Source organism: Stenella coeruleoalba (assembly GCF_951394435.1).
Source record: "Stenella coeruleoalba genome assembly, chromosome: 4".
In the NCBI taxonomy this organism is placed as follows: domain Eukaryota; kingdom Metazoa; phylum Chordata; class Mammalia; order Artiodactyla; family Delphinidae; genus Stenella; species Stenella coeruleoalba.
The window spans coordinates 128,896,349-128,922,362 of record NC_137149.1 but is presented as its reverse complement, the minus strand read 5'-3'; the positions used below and the strand labels follow the sequence as shown (position 1 = coordinate 128,922,362).

At 42.7% G+C, this 26,014-nt stretch overlaps 1 protein-coding gene across 3 annotated transcripts in view; it reads right to left on the bottom strand.

Annotated features, from left to right (window-relative positions):
• Positions 1 to 26,014, bottom strand: part of TBC1D9 (TBC1 domain family member 9) — a 116,489-nt gene that overhangs the window by 41,903 nt on the left and 48,572 nt on the right. For all 3 annotated transcript variants that reach the window (XM_079920758.1, XM_079920756.1, XM_079920757.1), the window contains exons 2-3: positions 18,041 to 18,151; positions 5,902 to 6,020 (exon numbers count right to left, since the gene is read on the bottom strand). Coding sequence is in view for 2 of the 3 variants with exons in the window: in XM_079920756.1 (XP_079776882.1) it covers positions 5,902 to 6,020; positions 18,041 to 18,151 (230 nt within the window). In the remaining variant the exon portion in view is untranslated. The remainder of the gene's footprint in view (positions 1 to 5,901; positions 6,021 to 18,040; positions 18,152 to 26,014) is intronic.

Sequence of the window (26,014 nt, the reverse complement as noted above, 5' to 3'; positions counted from 1 at the left end):
TGGGGTGAATATTGGAGCAAAAATTAGAGTAGACACACAACCTTTAGTCAGTTGCACAGGAAATAAAATATATACACGGCCTGTGACTGGCTTAATCTACTATTTAATTATTATAGTAGCTTGAGAGGCTGTTTCATTGTTACCCAGTTCCTTCATAATTCCCTGAAAAGTGACTCCTACCTATATCCCTTGACAGAAAACGCTCCTTGGAATTCCACCTTGACTTTGTAATCACCAAATACCTCTCACCTCATCTCCATTTTCTCTGATCACAAGGTAGCTAGAAAAGCATGAGGTTTTGAGCATGAAAGTCTTGGGTTTCGATCCCAAAGGTGTCACTGCATGTCTGTGTGAATTTGGGCAACTTCTCGGGTTCTCCTTGACATGACTGAGCCCTCTGTATTCCAAGGATAGAAAACTGAAATTGCCTCATACCTAGAATTCCTGCCTCTGGGCTCTTACGCTCCCAGTATATGCTGGATACTCCCTATAAATTTATCTTCCTAAAACTTATTAAAAATCTACAAAATTCTTATTATCAAAGTTCTGTTTCCCCATAATCACCATATAAAATCTAAAATTCTATACCATGCACGTTGTTGATCCAACCAACACTGCAACCTTTGCTCTCACTGTACTACATCTGACAAGATTCCCAATTGTTTTCTTCTGCCTTAGTCAACCTAAGGCACACTCAGGGCCCGAACGTGTCATTTTTGTGCTTTTCTACCTTCTTGCCTGTGGTCCTGCCATTCTGAGTGCCTAAAATCTAGAATCAGACTGTTGTCTGTTTCACTAATCCTACCTAGTCTCAAAGTCCGGTCTAATTCCCACCTCCTTATGAATCCTTCTCCCAGCTATGACTGTCCTTCCTCACATTAAGTACTTTTGATTCTCTCTGCCTGATGTATTGAAATTTATTTTTCAATACATATAATGTCCTGAATTTTATTTTCACTGCCAGACCTTCCACCCTAGTTGCCAGCAGTTGTGGTACTAAGGAGTGATGGTGGGAGGGAGGGGAAGGAGGGCTTTAGTCTTCCATTATCTCCATCACCATTCAATTCTAGTAAAAAAACAGACTATGTAAACAACTATAACAGCAAACACAACCCAAGACAAGTCTCCAGCCTATTCTTCTAATAAGAAGCCAACTTTAGCCCCTTTACATAGTCCAGGAATTATCACAGTGGCTTCGCAACTGGCATGCCATCAGGCATCTTTCCACACTGTGATATATTTTGTATGGCTACACGCGTTCCCACCTTTAAAATGTCCACAGGTTATCAGTGTAAGAGGGAAAAAGTCCAATCTGCATCTCATGCCATAAAACCCCTTTCTTGATCTGCCCAAATCAACCTATCCAGGCTCAGTGTAAATATCCTCTGTGAAACTAACCCAATCCCAAAAGAGGACTTGCATTCTCATCTCTGTGTTCTCTTTATATGTTGGCTGAAAGTATTTTGTTTATATGTCCCTCGACCACTAAATATACATTTCAAAAACAAATATAATGCCTCGAACAGTTTTTACCACCAGTACCTAGCAACTAAAAGACATTTAATAAAAGATTATTAAAAGGGTAGGGCTTCCCTGGTGGTGCAGTGGTTAAGAATCTGCCTGCCAGTGCAGGGGACACAGGTGTCAGCCCTGGTCCGGGAAGATCCCACATGCCACAGGGCAGCTAAGCCCGTGCGCCACAACTACTGAGCCTGCGCTCTCAAGCCGGCGAGCCACAACTACTGAAGCCTGCGCGCCTAGAGCCTGTGCCCTGCAATAAGAGAAGCCACCGCAATGAGAAGCCCGTGCACCGCAACAAAGAGTAGCCCCCGCTCATTGCAAGTAGAAGGCCCGCACGCGGCAACGAAGAGCCAATGCAGCCAACAATAAATAAAATAAATAAAAATTTAAAAAAAGGTTAAAAGGGTATATATGTTGTTTTTCCAAATTAGCATGTATCTTAAGGGGCCATATCTTAGTCTTTATTGTGTCCTGCAGAGTCACAGATTTCCAAGTCTAAAATTGTTTGAGTTAGCAAAATTAACTTGGAAAGCTAAGTACCAAGTTGCTGACTCCTGTTCTTTTGTCATATGGGAGCATTGAATGGCTGGCATCGGTAGTAGCAATGTACTTCCCTGAGAGTATCTAAGGCAAGGTTGTTTCCTCTAATTACTTTTGGTGCTACTCCACTGAGAGAATAGAGATGTTGGCTTTGATGGAGGCCAGGGGAGACCCATTTTGGACCTCGGCTGCTTTGAGGGTGAGCAGGCTTTGGTAGCGTGCTATCCTACGGAACTGTAGACAGCCAGGAGGCAGCATGAGGGCACTGGACCTCTGGGTGGGGAGGAGAAGAAGCCACTTCAGAGGGAAGAGGGATGGAAACACCTTTGCCAGTTGGCACACACATCTACAGCCTATGTGACATTTCAAAGTTATCAGTGCCTTCAGACGGGGAGCCAAAAATATGTAAGAATGAAAAGAAGACATAAATAAATGAATAGATGAAAGGGACTGAATGAGAACCACTAATAAGAAGTAGCAGTTGGGGGGCTTCCCTGGTGGCGCAGTGGTCGAGAGTCCGCCTGCCGATGCAGGGGACGCGGGTTCGTGCCCCGGTCCGGGAGGATCCCGTGTGCCGCGGAGCAGCTGGGCCCGTGGGCCATGGCCGCTGAGCCTGCGCATCCGGAGCCTGTGCTCCGCAACGGAAGAGGCCACAACAGTGAGAGGCCCGCGTATCGCAAAAAAAAAAGAAAAAAAAATTTAGTACAGTAGAAGAAATAAAATAAAAATTGATCAGTCTGTAGAATTTTAATGAGAAACACTGTTGGATCACTTCCTAGAATTCCTCCTTAACCTAGATTTAAAGAAAGACTTCTATGACTGAACATGCAGATGCTATAATAGAAAAAATTGATGATTTTGACCAAATAAAAATGTAAACTTTGCCTGGCGAAAATTATCATGAGCCAAGTCAAATGACAAACATACGTCATTGATACAGGGCTAACAGGCTTTGTATAAAAAGAACTTTTATGGGCTTCCCTGGTGGCGCAGTGGTTGAGAGTCTGCCTGCTGATGCAGGGGACACAGGTTTGTGCCCCAATCTGGGAAGATCCCACATGCCGCGGAGCAGCTGGGCCCGTGAGCCATGGCCGCTGAGCCTGTGCTCCGCAACGGGAGAGGCCACAACAGTGAGAGGCCCACGTACTGCAAAAAAAAAAAAAAAACTTAAAAAAATATGTATATATTTATTTATTTATTTGGCTGCACCGGGTCTTAGCTGCGGCACGTGGGATCCTCATTGCCGAGTGCGGGATCTTCAGCTGCGGCATGCGGGTTCCTAGTTGTGGTATGCGGGATCCAGTTCCCCGACCTGGGATCAAACCTGGGCCCCCTGCACTGGGAGCGCAGAGTCTTAGCCACTGGATCACCAGGGAAGTCCCAAGAGCTTTTAAAAATTAAAGAAAAATAAGACCAAAGTCTCAGAGAAAAATAGGTGAAAGACATGAACAGTCTACAAACAGGGTTATAAAAACAGCCCTTAAACATAAGAAAAGATGTTTAACTTCACTCATAAATGAGATAAATACAAATTAAAACAATACTAAAACAAGCGTGCCACGGAGCAGCTAGAGCCCATGCACCACAACTACTGAGCCTGCGCTCTACAGCCCGCGAGCCGCAACTACTGAGCCCACACTCCACAACTACTAAAGTCCGAGCACCTAGAGCCCGTGCTCCCCAACGAGAGAAGCCACCACAATGAGAAGCCCGTGCACCACAACGAACAGTAGCCCCCGCTCGCCACAACTAGAGAAAGCCCGTGCGCAGCAACGAAGGCCCAACACAGTCGAAAATAAATAAATAAATTAATTTTTAAAAAAAAAGGCAAATGCAGAGGAGCATATATACAGGGAGCCTTATGTACAAGAATTAAAGAGAAATAAGAAAAATACATATATTTGGCCTATTTTTACAAAAAGAAACACAGGAAGGATAAGCCAGAATAGCAATGAGACTGGTTAACTACAAGGGGTTGCGGAGAGAAGGGTAGCAAGGATGCAGGAGGAGGTAACACTTTTTGAGGAATTTTGACTTTTGGAAGCATGTTAATATCTTCTGTATTCAAAAAAAAAATAAAATTAAACTCTCAATGTCAGGAAGAAGAAAGAGCCTAAAATGGAAAGCAAACTGAAACAAATGGCCGATTCCAGGCCTGGGTCAGGGAAGGTACCAGATGAGTCTGGAACACCCTGTTAGACCAGGGTAGGAAGCGCTCAAAAGCGTAGTGGGAGCAAGTCATAAGGACAAAGGAGGCAATTTTTTTTTTTTCTTTTTTAGTGTGGTAAAAAAAGATCCAGATATCTTTAGCCTTTCTGTACCATATAAAATTAAGAAGCCAAAAGTATATAAACATAAACTTATGCTTAATAATGAATGTTTCAGGGCTTCCCTGGTGGCACAGCGGTTAAGAATCCGCCTGCCAATGCAGGGGACACGGGTTCGAGTCCTGGTCTGGGAAGATCCCACATGCCACCAATCAACTAAGCCCGAGAGCCACAACTACTGAGCCTGTGCTCTGAAGCCCGCGAGCCACAACTACTGAGCCCACGAGCCACAACTACTGAAGCCCACACATCTAGAGCCCATGCTCCGCAACAAGAGATGCCACCGCAATGAGAAACTCATGCACCGCAAGAAAGAGTAGCCCCTCCTCGCCGCAACTAGAGAAAGCCCTCGCCCAGCAACAAAGACCCAATGCAGCCAAAAATAATAAATAAATAAATAAATAATTAATTAAAAATATATAATGAATGTTTCAACATTTTATCTTAGTTAGAAAAGGAGGCAATTGATAGGGGCTCTAGCCAAATGTGGAAGAGGGTGAGTACCAAAATAAGCCCAGCAATGAAACAGAAGCTACTGAAAAACACAGGAAGCCACAGGTCCATATCAATAATAAACAGATAAAAAGGTAAATAGAGGGAGGGCTCTTGCTTAGAGTGGAAGGTGCCAACTACTAAATGTGAGGGAACACTGGAGTTGGAAAATCGTCATTTTGTAAACCATCACAACAAAGATCGGTTCAACAAAAAAAATCACTGATGGATGCTAAAGCAAGGGAGAAATGTTGATAAAGAGCAGGATATTTCTGGAACCTTAAAGTGTCTTCCTACAGAAAATTGCAAGGGTAAAATTAGTAACTCTCCAGGGGAGAAATTGGCTAGCACTTTGCTGGGTTTATATCACCAATGGGTGGTGGACGGGTGTCACGTGCCTCCAGAAAAGACACTCTGGAAATGACACAGGATCACTTACGAAGTGTCCCATCCAGAAATGCATAATCTGAAGCAAATCATGCAGGGACATCTGACAAAACCCCAAATGAAAAATGTCCTATGAAAAAAACAACCATACACTTAGAAACAGTAATGTCATAAAAGACAAAGAAAGGCCATTGAATGATTCAGACTGAAGGAGACAGAAAACTAATCCAGTAGCTTCCTAGACTGGATCTTGCACTGGAATGGAAAAAAATGTTATACATGACATTATTGGGTCATTTAACAAAATTGGAATATGTGCCAACTATTATAGTATTCATATTAAATTTACTGCAGGCGATAACTGTTGTTAACACTGTGTTGTTATTTAATAGAAGAGCTCTGTTCTTAGAAATATACACTGAAGCATCTAGAGGAAATTCCTCTAAAATAGAGTAATGGAGCCTACAAATAATAAAGTAAACGGGATAAACTGTTAACAACAGGGGAATATGGGTAAAGGGTCTACAGGTGTGTTTTATACAACTTTTATTTTTGCAACTTTTCTGTGTTTGAAATTCTTTCCAGTGAAAAGGTTTTTTTTTTAAAAAAAGATTCCATGTTAATTAACAACTACCTGTATTTTTCCTCTCACAAATGTGGTGATATCGTTCTCATTTTCAAAGATGGAAAGTGTCTGCAGCAGATTCTGCTCAAGCCATTCCCAGTGTTCGGTGATTTCTTTTCTGGAACCACCTGTACGAATGTAAAATGATAATGATAAATGTCAGCAAGTAAAAGATACTTTAAAAACCAGGCTCACTTCATCCATGTGCAGTGCCACGAAAGGAGAATACTGTTCCCACCAGCTCTGCCTCCAAACGCTTTCTCTCCTTCAGAAGGGACACACAGAACATGCTGAAGGATGTAGAAACCCAAAGAGTAAGTACTGTGTTATGGTCACGTCTGATCAGGTGAGTCCAGAAACTTTTTGGACAGTCTTTCAGAGTAGAAGGCAGCAACGTTTCTCCTGTTCACTTTCTGGATTTAGCCCTATCTCCTTTTCTCCCCCAAGGACCTGCACTTTTCAGGGTAACGCAGATCTTGTAGGATACTAGGTTACAGCTGTTAAGTTGCAACAATATGAGGGCTCTGGTATGTCACTGGAGAGCTGATGTAACCACCTCCTATAATGGGCAAAAAATGATCCTCACTCCTTTCAATTATGAATGAGATGTGAAAATGGACTATCGCTAGGGAATAGCAGCCCGGCTCTCACCAGCACAGTTGCCCTGAATTGTAATGGGATGAGGTCATCCTCATAGCCTCCATCCAAATCAGAAAGAAGAAGCACAAGTCACCTCGCCTGGCAGCTTCCGAACTGAAACAACCTCAGCCTCGTAGCATAGATAACCTGGCACCCTGCTCTCTACTCGCAAATGCAGGGCATAACAGGGATGCCAACACAACGTGTTTGTCAAGACTGTAATAAATTGCCTTCCTTTTTAAAATTTTTTTTTCTTGCTCTGGGATCATGAATGATCCTGCAGAAGAACAGTGTGTTAGAAATCATCCATATCATATACATAAATTCAGAATTAAAGAACGATTCACCCCTTCAGATGTCTCCTTAGATTTCCAACTTATCTTTTAATTGATTTCTTAAAAATGGCTTCTCTCTGTTCTTCGTCACCAGCAATTCGAAATATCTCAGAATCTCACTCTCGTTCCTGACTGGGAAAGGTCAAAGATACAAATGTGTCCACAATGATACTCAGACCTGTGAGGAACAGAACTAAAATCTCTTGGAGAATAAGAGGCAGGTTTGAGGGGTTTCGATCCGCTGATCAAGGAAAGGCAAAACCAAACCAAACCAAACCAAACCAAACCCACGTTCATTTCCTTTTACTTTAAGCCTCAGCACCAAAAATTGCCTACATGGAATGCTTCTGCAGAGGATGAAGAGCAAATTTCTGAGGGGAGAGGCAGCCCTACGGAACACGAAAGAAGAGATTGTCTGGAGCTCTTCACAGGCACTTTCCATGGCTCACTCTTTCGGGGCCATAGTCAACCACTTGGAAAAGCAATCAATGACTCAGTACTATGTTGTCATGGCAAGAGGTAGAACTCAGGATACCTGGGCTCCCCTCCCTCTCTGCCACCAGCCAGTTGGGTGCCTTTAGACAGTTTGCTTCATCTCTCTCTGTCTCAAACTCTTTACATGTAGCATGGAGACAGATAAAAATACCCAACCCCTTACTCATATCAGAGCAACGTTGTAAAAAAAATCACACGGAATCATGTCTATAGATACACTTTGGCAAGTAGAAAACACTGTTCAGATGCAAAGTACAATGGCCATTTGGAATATTTAGGGAATGAGTCAGCCAGAGAGCTTTAAACATTTTAGACTTTAAAATTTTAAATAGGGATTGGAAAATTTTCTAAAGCATATCGCACCCTTCCTTGTCTGTAAACAGGTCACTCCCATCACCAGCTGTGACTGGCTGTGATACAGAGCCCAGTCCAGAGTGAATGCCAGCCACGTGCCCTCCAACCGCTGTCCCACCTGTACCTACTGGCAACAGTCAGATGTTCACACCTCAGGACAGAGGCACTTCCGGCCACCCAAGGGACCGCAGGATTTCTGCAGACCCACTGGGCACAATTCCCAGCCTCTGATTTTGCTTCTCCTCCGCCCCTGCCTATGTGGATCGCAGATGTGCCTTCCAGAGGCCGGTTTGCACACATCCCTTGGCTCAGCTGGGGCAGTCTGGCTGTTGACTGGTATCCCACCATGTGCTGCCCTTTACCAGGTGATCACACCAGGTACTTGACCTTGGAGTTCCTGTTATACTGGTGGTGGAATCTAACCACAAGTCAACCTCACTGTTCCTTGGTTATCCTGGACAGAAGAGCCCATCGGCTACAAGACCCAGGGCAGACCAGGTGTGCCCTCACCTTTACACACACCGTCTTCGGTTTTTTTTGTGTTTATTCATACAGGTCCACCCCCCCCATCACCCCCCAACACACACACACACACACACACACACACACACAGCCATGGTGGAGATGGTGTATGCGTACATGCACTCATTCAACAAACATTCACTCGTACCTCCGATTTTCATGGTTATTACATGAAGGTCTATAGGGCTGATCCCCGTCTTCAAGTAGCCATCTCAGCACACTTATATCGAAGTTCAGGTTTACTACTCACATTGTCCCCCCCTCCCCAACTGCCTTCTCTGTTGCCCCAAGACCTCGTCCTCTTCACCTGCCCCACTGTCCGTCATTTCCACAATCTCCACCTGCCACCACCTAACACGACTACCAGCTCTTTTCTCTACTTCTCATTGCCTGGGATGTAGATCCCCATATTTCTGTCTGTAAATCCCCTCCCCCCATTGCTGCTGTTGTGTTGCTTCTCTGCTATCCTCCATCTCCTGTTGCTTCTCCCACACTTGTCACTGTCACATGAAAAGGCTGGCCTTTTGGAGTCACCACCAGCCGCTCACAGCTCCCATGTATAGGAGAGGTGCTGGGATGTCAAAGCTCAGTATCTTTAGGTTTTCAACTGTTTCAGATTGCTGGGTGCTTTGGGACCACTCCTATGCTACCAAAGAGGTTTCAGAGGTTTCTTCTGGTTATATCCAGGTCTAAGATTCCAAAGTTACAGAAGACTGGGGTGTAGATAAGGAAGAACTTTGTATACCATTATAAGAAACCATTAGCACCATAACTGAGGAAAGAGAAAGACACAAATGCCATCAGCCAATGGTAGTTTCAAGAATTACTTATGGATTCCGATCTATACCCAACAGATACTTTCCAGGGAGAGAAATGTAAATGTACGTTTTCCATTTATATTTACTGTGCAAATGTACCATATTCTCTGAACACTTTCCTAGATGCACAAAAAATGAGGACAGGTGTTCGAAGTTCCAGACTCTGGAGACGGGAAGCATGAAGATACCTAAAAGGCAGGGCTGGATTCCCTCCTCCAGCAGACAAGACACATTCTGAAGATGCCAATCTAGTAAAAATTATCTCTGGAAGCAGGTGTCCACTTCTCATCCCAGAACAAACAGAAAGTCCACGGTACCTCTCAGAGATCACAGAGCAAACACCCTGCTAACAGTTCAAGAGCAACTGACACTTTGGCCGGACCACCCTTTAGGAACCAGCAAAACTCCAAAAGAAACATGTTGGGATCCTCCATGTTCCTTATAAATGGCTCTTTCATTTCTCAAGAAAGTAAGTACAAGTGCTGCCATATTTAAGCGCCTGGAATTTTCCTTTTGTTACTGTGTAAAGTGAGATAACACAAAGCGCTTTTGCCACGACTCTGAAAAGGGGGCTGGTCTATTTACCCAACAGTTTGAGCAAAATGTGGTAGGCCTCAGAAGAGAAAGGAAGGACTTGGCAGTCAACTTTCTGGAAAGGCTGCATTTACAGAGATACAGCAGGAAAAACAAGCCGACCGGACTGTGCAATCAGCTGAAACAACAAAGAAAGCTGTGTTGGGTATGAGAAGCCTTCAGGAAATCCAAGGTAAAGCTTTCTGCTGTGGGAAAAACCGGATCAACACTTGAGGGGCTTAAGGGTATTTAGAAATTAATTTTGGAAAAATGAGAATCTTTATCATTTGCAGTGTTGCGTTTTGTTTTGTTTTCAGAATACCAGCCACAGGCCCTGTGTGTATACCTGGGCAAAACTTAAGACTATCGAAGATGATGGAAAATACTAAGTCAGCCTAGTCTAATTTCTCATCTGGGTTGCAATGTACCTTAAAGTGCAGGAAGTCCACAAAGAAGCATTAAAAGCGGACCCACAAAATTGATTCTACTGTATCTGGCCTCCGAGGATTAAGAACAAAGGCTTACAGACCCACCGATAGCTATTCAGTGGATATTTTTTTTGTGATGCATGATTAATAATAATACAATTTGGCCCTGGGACTGCAGCACTGACTTAAAAACCTGAATTCCAGAATATCTAAGATGGTAAATTCCTACCGATCAAGAGTGTGTGTATGCACACAGGTAGGTATATATTTGTGTGTACAAGCAAAAGTAATAACCTCTTGTGACACAGCAGAAAACAAAACAAAGCAAAACAAACCCACTAAACCTCCCAGAGATTAAAATGCAACCAATCCAGTATTTTCAGATACTGGAATAGGCTGCTTGGATCCCAGAGCTATCCAGTCCTCAAATGAATAGCACTTGAAGCTACTTAAATAAAGGGAACCATCTATTTTATGGCCTTAGCCACATACAACCTTAGCCCCAAAGATGATAATTTTGAAATTTAAATACTAAATAAAGTCAAGGGCAGTACCCAATACACTGGAGTGACACCTGCTGTCCCTGTAGGATTTACAAAGTACTCTCTACACCCAGAAAAAGGACAAACTTGTATTTGGAGAGGGCAAGAGATACAACGCCCCCAAATGTGGTGATTTGAACAGTTTTAGAAACAAAAGGGAGATTCGTGTTTTAAAAATCCACATCCAACTGAAGCTAAAATTTTAAACAGGTTAAATACTGATAATGAAGTGTTTTCTATTACTTATTCGTGCTGGTTTAACCAAGGCCCAGCGCCATGCTTTCACTATAGACACGCAAGCTCACAGCAATCCTACAAGTAGGTCCAATTACACTCCTTTTATAGATGAGGAAACTAAGGTTTCCATGTTTCTAAGAAATCATATGCAGAGTTTTCCGCCTCCGTAACCTACACTCTTAATTGCTGCACAGTAGGCCCTCCTGACATATTTTAGACGTGTGGTTAAGTATGCATAGAGGTTAGATCCTCTGCAGTAATAAGGGGCCTGATTATCAGGGAGACAATATTACCTAATGGCTCAGACCACAGACTTTGATGTCAAAAAAGTACACCTGGGTTCAAATCCTACCGTGCCACATACTATCTTTGTGAGCACAGAGAAGTTACTTAACCTCTCTGCGCTCCAGATTCCTCATCTGTAACACGTAGGTAACAACACTTACCACAGCAGCTTGTGCTAGAGATTAAGGAAGATAATACACGTAAAGTCCTTAGCACAGGTCTGGAACATACAAAGCACTAAATAAACAGTTACTTTGCTATTATCATCATAAGCAACAGGACACAAAGATCTCCTCTTGAAATGTGACGCAGAAGACATTTCTAACTTCTGAGGTCAGAGCACTAAGAAACCAGTTGCTGAACTGTTGCCAGACCATATGTTCAGCACAAATCTCTCTGGCCCCGACACTATTATGTTTTGATTGAAAAGCGAATGTATGATTGAAGTAAAGCAGGCCTTTACTTCAAAAATCCTTGTGTAACTATTATAAGCTTCTTACATAACTCTGCTTATAATCTCTTACAGGTCATTAACAGTATGCTCATAGCTTTATAATCACTTTGAGAAAAGAGAGGCCCAGGTAACTCATCCAAGCTTGGCAGTAAGAATTAGTGGTTGATGTCGTTATTTTGTATACTTTACTTAAATGCCAAGGTCCTCTCCTACCCTGATGGATAGAATGCAAATGGCTATCTTTCTGGAGGGCAGTCAGGCTAATGACGCTAAAAGGCTCACACACATGCATATTCTTTGACTCAGCGTATCTACTTCTATAAATTTATCCTAAGGTGATAACTAAAGTAATGGGGAAATATTTTGTTCATAGGATATTCACTAAGGTTTTTCAAAATGCAGTTAACATTAAGGGAAAAAAACCTTAGATTTCCAAAAAATAGCACATAAGTTAGATAAATTACATTATAAACACAGTAAAATATTATCTACCTATTAAAATTGACATTATAGACATGTATTTCTTGACATAGAAAATCTATACATATATGTGTATATACAGACACATATATATATGTGTATAGGCATATATCTGTATAGACACACACACACATATATATAAAGTCTGGAAGGTGAAGATTTATAATGTGGTATTATTGTTTTTTAATATTAAATTAATTATTAAACTTAATAAATTAATTTATTAAATTATTTAAATTTATTTAATAAAATATTTATTTAAATAAATATTTATTTATTTTAATAAATTTTATTTAATAAAATTTATTTTTATAAATAAATTTATAAATTTTATAAATAACAGAATTTATAAATTTTGTGATGCAGAAGACATTTATATAAAATTTATAAATTTTATAAATAACAGAATTTATAAATTTTATAAATAAAATTTATTTTAATAAAATTTATTAATAAATATTTATTTATTTAAATAAAACTTATTTATTTAAATAAAATTATTTATTTAATAAAAAGTATTAAATTTAATAAATTAATTTATTAATTTAATATTAAATAAAAATATTTTAATATTTTCTTTGCTTACCTACATTTTCTAATTTCCTGCAATAAACATGATTGCTTAAAGAAAAAAAGCACGTTTTTTTTAATGCTGCTGTGTTCCCAAGGATACAAGAATAGTTCTTAAGGTACACAGACCAAGAAAGGATGAAAAAACACTGACCAACCTCTACATTAGGTATATCTCATGTGGAAGGCAACTAAATCACCCACCATTTCGCTATCCAGTGTAGAGAAAGAGCAGAAGCAGAACCAACTAGCAACCTTTCATTAAACTCATGGTCTTACCAGCTGCCAACTAAAAGAATGTTTAATCATAAAAGCCAGCATGGTGCCGCTTAAAAAGGACGGGGCTGGGAGTGGGGAGGCCTGAGAACTTGATCTCAGCCCTGCACTGACTGGCTATAACTAGTAATGGGAACTTGGGCACTTCACTTTGCCCCTGTACCCTGTCACAGTCTGAGTGTTGGACAAGGCGGTGGCTAATCTATCTTTCAGTTCTGAAAATGAATGCCTATCTAGGCCCAGATGAGATTCTAAGATGGTGAAGAAAAGGGAAATTAATCAATGGGCAGGGGAATCGAGGTACCATTCAGGGCTGTGTTATCAGTGAGGTGTCCATCAAGCACACACCCTCCACCCTGTTTCCTTTATCGGTCCTGTTGGAAGGTCAGATGTATCCAGAGGGAACTGTCAACATTTCCTTCTATCTTTCCAACCATAACGCTTTTGTCCCAGAGCCCTTTAAGTAATGTCCTTGGAACTACCTGCATTTCTATGTGCCCATATTCTCATGAGGCTGTATAACCCTTCTTATCGTTTGAACCTTCCAGTTCTTCTAGCGGGGAGAGCCAAATGGGTTGCTGTCTACTTAAGTACCTTGAAGCTCGAGGGGTGCAAAGGACTGGGCTCTCTCCTGCCTCTGGGGAACCAATGCCAAAACACCAGCTGCTGGGAGAACGCCTGCAGCTGTCTAGTGCCCTCGTGAGAGCACAGCTGTGAAATACTCAATTACTGGTGGGAGAGAGGCAGAATTGTCAGAGTATAAGCAGCTCAACAAAGCAGATTGGACCAATTTCTATGGTACTACTTCCTTTATGTTCTTAGAAATGGCAGGGAATTCCCTGGCAGTCCAGTGGTTAGGACTCAGTGCTTTCATTGCCGTGGGTTCGATCCCTGGTCGGGGAACTAAGATCCCGCAGGCTGTGTGGCGTGGCCAAAAAATAAATAAATTAAATTAAATTAAAAATTAAAAAAAATAAAAGAAGGAAATGGCAAAACTGATACTTTACCGCACAAACCAGTGAAGAAAACGCAAGTCCGTAGGCTGGAATCGATGGCACAGTGGACTATCCACCAAAGAGACCGATGGCTTCATTTTGGGTAGCAGTGCAAAGGAAGAGTCGTTACTTAGGCAGGGATTTGGCTCCCCTTCCCAATTAAAGGTCTCAGTGCCAAAGAAACAGAAAAATCAATTTCTTCACAGATGATAGAAGATAATAAAAAGAAGCGTCTGAAAATAATGTTTCACCAAAGAACTCTTGGTTTTTGTTCCCCTCTTCTTTCTGTATGGTTCATACTGTTAAGGGCTGGGTGATTACTATATTGGGGGTAAGTGAGACTAGGTCCAAAACTAGGTCCTGCCTGGCTTCGTGTGGCTCAAGTCTAAGGCAATCATACGACTAGGATTTACCACGAAGTCTACTGTTCTCGTACAGAAAGTGGCCTAGGTGAAGACACTGATGGTAGATGTGCCCTTAGTTCAATTTACAAAAAGCAAAGACTCACAAGGCCCATGGCATAAAACAAAGGTTTTGCAAAGCTATGGATTCTACAGGGCAGTGAGTTGGACATCCAATTTTCTGCTGAAGCTTCTCTTACAGCAACGATTCATGAAACTACAGCAAATTACAAAGCCCTTGCCATACTGTCCCAGCAAATACCAACTTTGTAGTTTACAAAAAAAAAAAACCCAACATTTAAAATTACAAACCGAAAGGTCAGCCTATCAAAGAATCCTTTTTAAGGTAGCAGCTTCCGCTCTTAAAATCTTCTCATGAAAGGGAGCCAGGCACTTCGGTTTCAGAGAGAAATTGATAAGAAGGAACAATTAGTGGGTGAATGGGACTTTCACAATGGTTGTCACTTCCGTGGTGTCTTCTACAAGGAAAGTCTGGAGCTGTCTCTACGTGTAATCGATATATATACAAAAGCTAAAAGCACTCTGGGTTTATTATAATGAGATCATACACTTGTGATGGGAAAACAAAAGTACATCTCTTTGAGGTATAAATTATGACATCAGCAATTACTACCCAGTGTCCCTTAGCCTTGGCTTGGCAAATAACTCAGGAATAACTCGGCTTTGTAACTCTGGGCTCTTCCCCACAGGAGCTTTCATAGGAGCCTCTGCTTGGCTCTTGTAGAGCCTCTGCCAACTACAGATTGGCACTCGCCATCTACCTCTACGAGTATTAAATCCTGTGCTACTGCAGCTGCTGACTTTCAACACCCCCTGAAAGGAGTTCAGGGTGGAGATCAGGAAGTAGGCACTCTGTGCTCTGGGAAAAACTGGCGGAACAGGTCTTCAGATAGATATTTTCAGGAGCCGATTTTATGAGCCCAATTCTTGCATCTCCTCATATCTAGAAAAACACTAAAATCCTTCATGGTGATGTCTGCTCCTTGTGACTAGCAATAACCTTCACAAGACTGGCAGAAACCTTCTGCAAAAAAATACGTGTTGATTGCATGTACTCCCCCTTCACAAAAATCACCATCTTTACTGACCTTCCCCCCTGCCTCTTTGGAGCAGTTTCTCAGACCTACCTGCAATGCTGTCTCCCGGGCTATAGTCCTCATTTTGCCCCCAATAAAACTTAACTCGCAACACTCATGTTGCGTACTTTTTTAAAGTCGACAGTAGAATTGGCAAAGCCCCGGAAACAAAGTGAGGAGTAGTGATGTCAGGTAACAGGGGAGAAAAAAAGGATGGGCTGAGGGGGTGGGAAAAAAAGAGTCACAGATAGAAACCAGCTTGTCATAGCCCCATACATGTGCATTGATCTGGGAAGGCCCAGGAGACCCAAGGGCTCTGAGGACCTCCAGGCTGCACAGGTTCTCAAAAGCCTCCAGGCAAAAGTGATGAAAGTGCTGGAAGCTGAGTGAGAGTGTCAAATCCTCATTAAGTCCAGGGGTGTTGGCGGTTCTGCCTGATTTCTAATCTCCTTTCTCTTTCTTCACTTGCTGGCTCCCCTGTCTATTTTAACACCATTCTACATTGTTTGCCAACTAAAGGTGACATTTTCCCAACCAACTTCCACAGGGCGCCTCCCCTTCTACAGTAGCCATTGGGTGTTTCCCTTTGTGCTGAATGAACCGCACAGAAGGCTGGAACTCTATCTTACATTGGGTTACACTGATAAGTCTGTCTTCCTCAGGGTCCCAACCTCTCTCTTCCTTTATCCTTTATCCCCTTCGCTCCTGGGTGGTTTTCTCCCTGCCCACTCCAGATGCCATTCCTTCATTCAGTGGAATGCATAAATGCTGATTCATTTCATTGTTTCTCATGGAGCTATTTGCATCTGAACCAGAATAACTTTAAAGGGATACAACTACAATATTAGAATTTCGGTGTTACTAAATCCTTGAGGGTGCATTGCTAGGGCACCAGAGCCTTCCAGCAGCCTAAAATCACACCCACATAACTCCCCCTACCCTTGTAGAAGGCCGGCCAAGATTCCTGTCTTTCGTTGGAAGCCCCACCATGCAATGGCACTGTATGGTACTTGTTCACACTGGGCTAGAACTGAGTATTTCCTTGTATTCTCAAAAGCAGGGGCTGGATCTAATTATCTTTAGATCTTTAGATCCCAGCATGACACTTCTTACCAAGCAGAGATCAATTTAAAAACTGAATAAAGTCAACTGAAAGAGCCCCCAATGGCCAAAGCTGGAATAATTTGAGCAATAAAATAAAGTTGTATTGGATTGTAGCCCAAAGTACAAAGTAAATACTCATGAGTCCACAGTGATAAAAATAATTGAATAAAACTCCCCACTCTGTAAATGTGGGCTGTGCACGGTGACTTCCTTCCAAGGAGGACAGTATGGGAAGGGGAAAGAAAGAGTAACTTGACAGTGGAGAAACATGAAAAACACTGCTCCAGCCAGGTGATCAAAAACATCATCAGTCGTCAATCATCTGGACAGTAGGTGTCCTTGCTTGACATAACCTGATGAAAACAGCACTTTATCTCTGCGATCGTCCTCCTCATAAAAATACACCATCGCAGCCTAATCATGAGAAAAACATCAGACAAATTCCAACAGAGGGACATTCTACAATATACCTGACCATGATCCTTCAGAAGTCGCAGTCATCGAAAACAAGGAAAGTCTGAGTAACTCCTACAGCCAAGAGGAGATTAAATAGATACATCAACTAAATATAAAATGGTACACTGACTGGGATCCTGGAACAGAAAAAGGACATCAGGTAAAAACTAAGGAAATCTAAATAAATGAAGGACTCCAGTAACCATGTATTCATATCGGTTCATCCATTGGAACAAATGTTCTGTCCTAAGGTGTTCATCATAGGGGAAACTATGTATGTGGAGGGTATTTGGCTGCTTTCCAAACTCTCTGTTCAACTTTCCTGTAAATCTAAAACTGTTCTAAAGAATAAAATCTATTAATTAAAAAAAAATCAAGTGGAGGCGAAAAAATGAAAAGAAAAAAGGTAAGTGTTCAGTGCCCTTGCTCTTCCTATGGTTATTTGAAAAGCCACATGCAAACAAATAACTAAAAAAAATCTTAGCCACTTTGGACTGGCGGTTCTTGTGAGAGATCCGATAACAGCATGACTGTTTACCACCATCCCAGCACATTATTACAGGTTATCATCAGGAGAAATAAACAATCCCTACTCAGTAGGAAGGACTGCACTGGGATAAGTAAGTATTACTTAGTCCACCCAGGACTCCATCATTTCCCAGCTTCCCTGAAGACAGGCTGGGGCCATGTGACTAGTTCTAGCCAATGGGGTGTGAGTGGAAGTGGTGGCACTTCTGGGTCAAGCAAGTGAAACACAGGTGCGCCTCCACCTCCCGCACTTTCCTTGTAAGTTGACCCTGGAGCCTTTGTGTTCTAGAGGGTGTTACTGCAGGTGGAGATGGCCACAGGATCCAAACAAGACTTCACCAGAGTTAGAAAGAAACCTTTATTGTGTTAAGCACTGAGGTTTAGGGTTCATCTGTCAAAATGTGTTAAGCACTGAGGTTTAGGGTTCATCTGTCGAAATGGCTAGGGTCACTTACCCTAAAATACGAAGTGATTGCATCTCACAATTAAATGTTCCTTCCCTTCTGACAGAAAGTTGTTAATCATAACTTTTTTCCATATTTCCAAACACTGAACTTACCACAGGCGATGGTCCAATAGACCAAAGAATCTGGAGTCTGGTACAGGATGCGGTAAGGAGAAACCCGGGCACTGGAGTCCAACACAACATCAAGGGTGCCCACCAGGAGGCCTGAGGGTAGAAAAGGGGGAGAAATGAGTAAGGGTTTCCTCTAAATCCCCAGAGGCAGCAGTGTGGACACTCCCCTTCCGGGGGACCTGCCAACAAGCCCTCTCCCACCACATCCCACCTGGACAAAATTTTCCTCTCAGACGTGATGATGGTGACTCGACGTTACCATCACCCACCTCCAAGAGGTGTTACCATCACCCACCTCCAAGAGGTGTTCCACCCACCTCCAAGAGACACTGCACAAGCTAAAAGAGCGCTGATTTCAGAAACAAAACCAGCAAAGCTCCTAGCTCAGTCCCTGGCACACGGTAGTATTAATAAATGCCTGTTTCAAACAAAAGAAATAAGGTATTAAGCACTGATATCCTGGGGTCTCTGCTTTACCTACATTACACCCAATGTGTATTATTTTCTCCCCTCTAGCATCCTAGAAACAAATCCTTAATTTGAGTAACTTGACAAAGCCACAGGTACCAGTGACGTACACCTGAGTCTGTGTACCAGGCTGCCCCATGTACTATTTTCATGCACCTCATTTTTCTTTTGTATTGAGAAGGTACAGCTCAGCTCAGCAAACAATAAGTGCCTACTATGTTCAAGGTAAACCCTGTGGGCACGAAGTTGAATAAGACAGAGTCCCTATGGCATTTATAATCCAGTAGGGGCGAGGGCCAAGCAGTGTTTTAGGGCTGCATTTAGAAGTGAACAGGGCTGTGAAACAAGCATTTCTCCATCTCAACGGCACAGTCCTTTGCCATTGGTCACATCAATTGTTATAAGCAGAGATGCTTGAAGCCTGGTCTACACTCAGCTCTGCAAAGATGTAGTAATTAGGCTGAGGGTCAGGAAAGGTACTGTGGTAGCACAAAGTTGAGTTCTTCCAATTGACAACCTCAGTGATCTTGCCAGGTCCTGGGGGAAACTTACTCACATCATCCAAGTCGAGGCAAGCTGGAACATTCAACAAACGAACTTAGCAATTTATGTGTGAGAAACACAAACGTCCAGTGTACTGACGCTCACTTAAGAAGAGGCAGTGCCTTCTCTTGCCAGGAGTGCAAATTCTCTTATAACCGCCTTTCAGCCAACATCCCCCCTCCAGGAAGGTGTGCCTCCTTTATCTGCACCAAGCTGGGATTAGACACCAAACATTTTCTATACTATTCTAAAATTACACGGATACACACACACATACACACATTCTACAAAGTCAAATAAACAGGATTCCTTGCTTGGCAGGATGAATCTAAAAGATTTCCATAAAGTAAATGCCCGTAATTACTCTAAAGTCAGATGCAACCCAGCATAGAGCAGGGTTTGGACTCAGAAGGACCAGTTAGGAACTGTGGCTAGTTGAATAATCTTAGGACATTTTTTTCCAATGTCTTGGTGTTCACAAAATGGAAAATCATATGATGTAAAATAGAAATGATATGATGATTACAAGATTTTTTGTTGTTGCTGTTTTGTTTTGTTTTGGCCATGCCGTGCGCCATGTGGGATCTTAGTTCCCTGACCAGGGATCCAACCCATGCCCGCCCCTGAAGTGGAAGCACGGAGGCAACTACTGGACCGACCACTAGGGAAGTCCCACAAGATTGTTCTTAAAGACTGAATACAATAAGGTTTGGGGGCAAGAGGCTGGTTGGAAGGAGGGGCTAGGCAACCTCTCTAGAACATGCCAAGATCTTCCTTTCTTTAATTTTACTTTTACTTAGATTGCATGGTTATTAAGGATGGCTTTGGTATGGAACTGATGGTAGCTGAGGCCGGGAGGGGGGGAGGTAAAGGCCGCCAGCCTCCCTTGCTCTGCCACAGCTCCGTCCTGGCTCTGACTCTGTTATGACCAGGTCTGGGGCACATGGACAGGCCATTTAACTTCTCGTGGCTTTCATTTCCTCATTTGTAAAGTGGTTGTAATAGCACTTGCCTTCCCAAACCTGGGGTCAAGCAAGAAGCCTAGGGAAGGTTAACATGGGGCAGCCCTACGGTTGTCCTTTTGGTCTTTGTCTAAGGCCAGGAATCCACTTGGGTTCACGGCAGACCACAGCGACCATTAGCTGACCTGCATACTCCAGGAAAAACAAACTTTCGCTAAAGGGTAAATGAATTCATTTGTTTGCTCTGGCCTGTATGAAATACATCAAAAATCAAACATTTAGAGTCTACAGAGTTTTCCAAGGAGTCGTCTTCCATATACTACCACACGCGTGTGCATTTTTGTTTTCTCTACGGTGACTTGGATTTACCGCAAAGACCTCTAATGACTCTTCAATTATCTGAAGATGGTAGAGTGTATTAATAAGGAAAGCAGAAGAGTGCTAGCTAAACTGGACTGCCCTCTGTGTTAACTAGAAATACAAAGACATGTGAAATACAGATTCATCCCTCATAACAACCGAATGTTGGTAATACTTCCCTCTTCTTGAATCAAAATACTGGAAGTATCACATACGCTGTTTCTAGGGCATACAGACTTCATCCCGGGATTAAGGAGTCACAGTCAAGGATTAGCCTCTGTGGTTTCATGAGCCTCTAAAGGAGTGTCAGGGTAGATACAGATTCTTCCAAGGGCAAGCGCAGCTCACTGGGCAGGGCAACCGACAAGAGGCAGTCCGGGTTCTGGAGTTCTTTAGTCCTGGCTCTGCCAACTCCCAGACCCAACCTCTCCGAGCCTCAGTTTCCCAATCTTTCACGTCTCACTAGACTTCTGTACTCTGTAACGCCAAGGAGCAAAGACTCTGAAACGGTCCGACCCTATCTGCACATCTTGACCACCACAAATGGCCCCCACTGTAATCCATCTCCACCATCCATTATCCTAATTAACAAAACCTCCGGTAAAGAAGTACCTTCTTTACTCAGAGGTAAAGAAAACTGAGTGGCTTCGAGGAGAGTCCCCTGGAGTGAGGGCTTCTGATTACATGCTAGCTCAGCAACGCTGAGCACGCATCCACGAAGATTTAGATGAACACTAACAGGCTCCCCCATATTTACCACAGGCTCCATGCTGAAATATTTGAAAGTAAATTATAGACAGTATAATACTGGGATGCTCACATTAGGTGCATGTACAATTAAAAACATTTTGTAAAAGTCCTCTGAAAACTTAAGGCCCTGGATATCCCAACAGAAAGTAATGTCGTGAATTGAGACTCATACTTGGTCAAATCAATAAATACATTCTTCCATTCACTTTGTAGCACTGACCAGGATTTTCCCTCCACCTGGAATGTTGTGCTTGCCCGTCAATGACCACTTCCCACCAGCTCAAACGACAAACTCCTAATTACCTTACACCACCTCTTTCTAGCCCTGATCTCCCTCTGAGTTCTGCTTCTGTAATAACCACCGCATTTATTTAAAATTACATGTACATTTTGCCTTGTTCTGTTTCTTCTCCTCTTTCCAGACTGGAAGCTCCATGATGGCAAGGTCTGACTGTTTGCTTTGGACCCCTAGACCCCGCACTTTGCTTGGAGGACAGTGAGCCCTGAACACACGTCTGATGAAAGGACAAGTTAGGTATGTTTAGAAAACCTAAATAATAAGTTATTACTGGGCTGCTGTCTAATCTCTATTGAGACAAGGAGTCGAGACTCTGGAAAAGAGAAAATACTCCTCCTATACCCTCTGTCTACACTGAATACTAGAAGATGGGAAATCTGAAGTCTAGCCTAGAGAATCCCCGCCACCACCACCCCCAAAAAAAGTAGCAATCAGGATTTTCTTAGAAGTCTTATTACTTACTCATCCCTCTGAAGTGGCTGTCAAAATACTGAACTTTTCATCATTTCCCACACAAAGCACTGTTTTAGCAGCTGTTCTAGTCAGCTATTTCTGGTGTTAAACAATCTTTGATAGCCTGAGATAACTAAGTCAAATTATGGCCCTCAAAATAACTCTGCTCTGCACCTACCTATTACATTAGCTCAGGGGCATCTTGTAACATTAAACTGCTGTTTTCAAGGAGATTCAGAAAACACTCTGCAGAATTGGTACATTTAGGCCTCCCACCAGCTGTGGGCGCTAAAGGGTATGTGATGCAGACAGAGTCATTTCCACTCCCGGGCGGACCCTCACCCCTCTGGGGGCAGGGATGTATCAGAAGAGTGTGGGACACATAGGGATGTGCCCATGGCAATGATCAATCCATCTACTGATGATCTTGGGATAATCTAATGTTAAAGTGGACAAGATCCTAAAGCTTACTTGGTCTCCCTCTACTCCCTCAGCTTTGTAGCCAGTCAGAGATAGAGCCCTACAGAGACCATGCTGGAGTGGTCTGGGGAGTGGGCTGTCTCCTGATATGGAAGCTACAGCAGTGCCCACTAGGGAATTCCCTGGCGGTCCAGTGGTTAGGACTTGGTGCTTTCACTGTGGTGGCCTGGGTTCAATGCCTGGTCGGGGAACCAAGATCCCACAAGCCACGTGGCACAGCTAATGTGTACTGAGTACCACTGTTTAATGAAATATCTCAAAACCACAGAAAAGTATTGAAAATTACAAAACACATATCCCACCACTCTGACTTTAACACTTGGCCTTATCTGCTTCAGATCTGTTTTGTTTTTTTAGAAGAAAATATAACATACACGGTAAAGGTCCCCCCTGTGCTCCCCTCAATTCTATTTCCCTCTCCATTCACCACCCTCCAGTTTTTTATTCTTCCCATCCAAGTCCTTATACTTTGACCCCCCTATGTATGAACATGAATATAGATTTAACACTGATGTATATTTTAAAATTTACATTAATGATAAAGAGTAGATATTGTTTTGCAATCTTTTTTACCCAATGTTTGGAAAATTTGCCCAGGTTATACTTGCAAATCTGATTCATTCATTTTAAATATTGTGTAATAGTCCGCTGTTTAAATATACTGTAACTTATCCATTTTCCTAAGGAAGGGTGCTTGGGTCTATCTTCTTTTTTTTTTTGCTATAATAGGCACTGCAATCATTCTCTGTACATGATCCTTAAGCATGTGAGCACTTTCTTTAGAATGGAATTGTTGGGCCATAGGGTGTGTGTTGAGACTTTATTAGTCATTACAAAACTGCTTTCCAAAGTGATTGTGCCAATTTACACCCGTACCAGGAAAGTGAGAGAATATCTGTTTCTCCGTAATATTCCCAACACTTAGTATTATCAGTTGTTTTTTTTCTCACCAATCTCAAGGATGAGAAGCAATATCTACTTGTTGTTGCAATTTGCATTTTTCTGACGATTAATGAGTTTGGGTATCTCTTCCTGTTTATTGGCCATTCCAGTTCCGTATTCTGAGTTATTTGCCTTTCCTACTATGCTGACATTTGCTGAAACTTCCAGATCAGAAATTCAGTTTACTATTTAGAGGCTTTCACTCAGATATACACCGGATTTCGATTCACTTCAGCAAATACACACTGATATTTCTAAAGCCAGAGGGGCAGTACACTTGGATTTACTTCTTTATATATGTTCTATATAAAGGCAAGACCTTGGGATCAGCACTTGCAAGCCCCTCTGCCTCTCTCCCATGTAAGGTTTCTGTAGGTCACAGGCTCCCACCTTGTCCTTCTACCTGCTGCTGCCTCTTTGTCATTGGTACCCTGGCCTGTATGTCTTAGGACTTATGTGAGCTACATGGTAATAGGCAGAAAGCACTTAAACAATAACATCCAGAAGCAGTTGCTAATGGGTATATATACAAAATCCATCCACATCGTAATTTTTACACTTCTCTGAATAAATCTTTCTTGTTTGCTTGTCTGTTTTTAAAGCCTTCAAGCCTTCACCCAAGTTATTTTACTTGATCTGGAATGTCCTCTTTCTTTTTCTTTCTGGAAAACATCCATTTCCCTCAATATCCAGGTCAAGGGTCACAAGGCATTTTTGTTTGTTTGTTTTTTTAAAAAGTCTGTGCTTTTTTAAAAATGTATTTTATTTATTAATTAATTTATTATTTTTGGCTGCGTTGGGTCTTTGTTGCTGGGCGAGGGCTTTCTCTAGTTGAGGCGAGCGGGGGCTACTCTTCCTGGCAGTGCGCGGGCTTCTCATTGCGGTGGCTTCTCTTGTTGCAGAGCATGGGCTCTAGGCGCACGGGTTTCAGTAGTTGTGGCACGTGGGCTCAGTAGTTGTGGCTCGCGGTCTCTAGAGCACAGGCTCAGTAGCTGTGGCGCATGGGCTCTAGCTGCTCCGTGGCATGTGGGATCTTCCCGGACCAGGGCTCGAACCTGTGTCCCCTGCATTGGCAGGCGGATTCTTAACCACTGTGCCACCAGGGAAGCCGCAGGCATTTGTTTTGCTTTCTTCCCACACTCTCCCCATCCTCTCAACCCCCCCACCCCCAAATCTCCTGGCAATTAACTGTCCCCTTGTCTGTGATCTGCCAACCATCTTGCACTTCATATTACTAAGGCGATTATCACATTGTTTCCTAATGGAAAAAAAACTAGTTTCTTCCCACCAGGCTGTGAGCTCCGTGAGGCACGCACAGCCTTATCGACCTTGGAATTCCCAAAGCCTGGAATAATGTCCCGCACATCATGCTGAATATTTATAAAATGGGCCCCAAAGTTTCCAACCTGATGGACATTGGGAGAAACCAAGAATTATTTTCAGAGCTTATTCATCTCTGCCCCACAGAACCCAATATAACAAGTTCTAGCAAACTGTCCATAAATAATTAAACTGGCCTAAGAGTCGGACAACGAAAGGAGACCAAGATTTGAGAAAAAGGCTAGAAAATCCCATCTCAGAGAGTGGGAGGTAATGCAGATCAAACTCATATCTGAAACTGAAATTTACCATGGGAAATTAACTTCTCTAATTTCTTTTTAATGAATATTGAGATTGATATGGAATGAAATTGGATCCAAAACTAGAGCCATTTAGGGGAAGGGTAAGTCCTTCTATTCTCCTACTTTTGGAAACTAGTCCAGAGATGAGCAGTTGTTGCCAAAAAAACACAAGAAAACACAAAGATGTAATCAATTTAAACTCTCGCATCCCGCCCCCACAGATCAGTAAACACTGTTTGCACATCATACTGGCCAGGGGACCTGGGGAAAGATCAGGGAACTGCATGTGCGCACAGCTGTGAAGGGGAAGGCTGGCATTGCCGGGTGAGGGTCAGCTCCCTACCTAAACCTGCACCTGAGCTTGTAATGTCACCAATGTGAAGGCCCACCTGGGCTATTGCAGGCCAGTCACAGTTGTGTGCAGAGAAATCCGGGCGATGGCTGGTCGCCGCCTAAAGAGGTAAGGGACAGAGGAGGTTTGAGGGGCGAGGTAGCTGCAGCTCAAGATGGGAGCAATGTGTTTTCTCAGTGTCATAACCTCAAAGAGTCTAACAGCCTTTCTCAAGCATGGGTATTACTGGCTAAAAGGGAGAGACCAATCCCAACACTGGAATTCTACTTTCAGCTTAGAACAGTCTGCGAGTGTTTTTGTTTTCATAAGTATTGCTTCTTTTCCAACCCCTCTCCCATATTTAGGTAAAAATGGTTTCTCAACACAGTTCAAACCATGATTATTGGTTGAAAAAGGCCACACACAACTCTTCCCTCTCACCTTCACAGCTGCCTCTCAGGACCCTAGTCCAGCCAGATGTATCTCACATCACGGTTGCCGTGAAATAGGACAAGTTACTAGAGGGCAGGGGGCGCATCCACACACACACACACACACACACACACACACACACACACACACACAACTTGTTTCTGTTTGTGGAAAGATGGATTAATGAGAATTCTGCTAGTGTAGGAAATACATTGCTGATTCTGTCAATTAGGATAGTTCTTAAACTATCTGTGGTTAAGAATCAGTTTGTTTTTAGTTTCCAGTGTGTTGCTCACTGAGACGTCTGTAAAATAT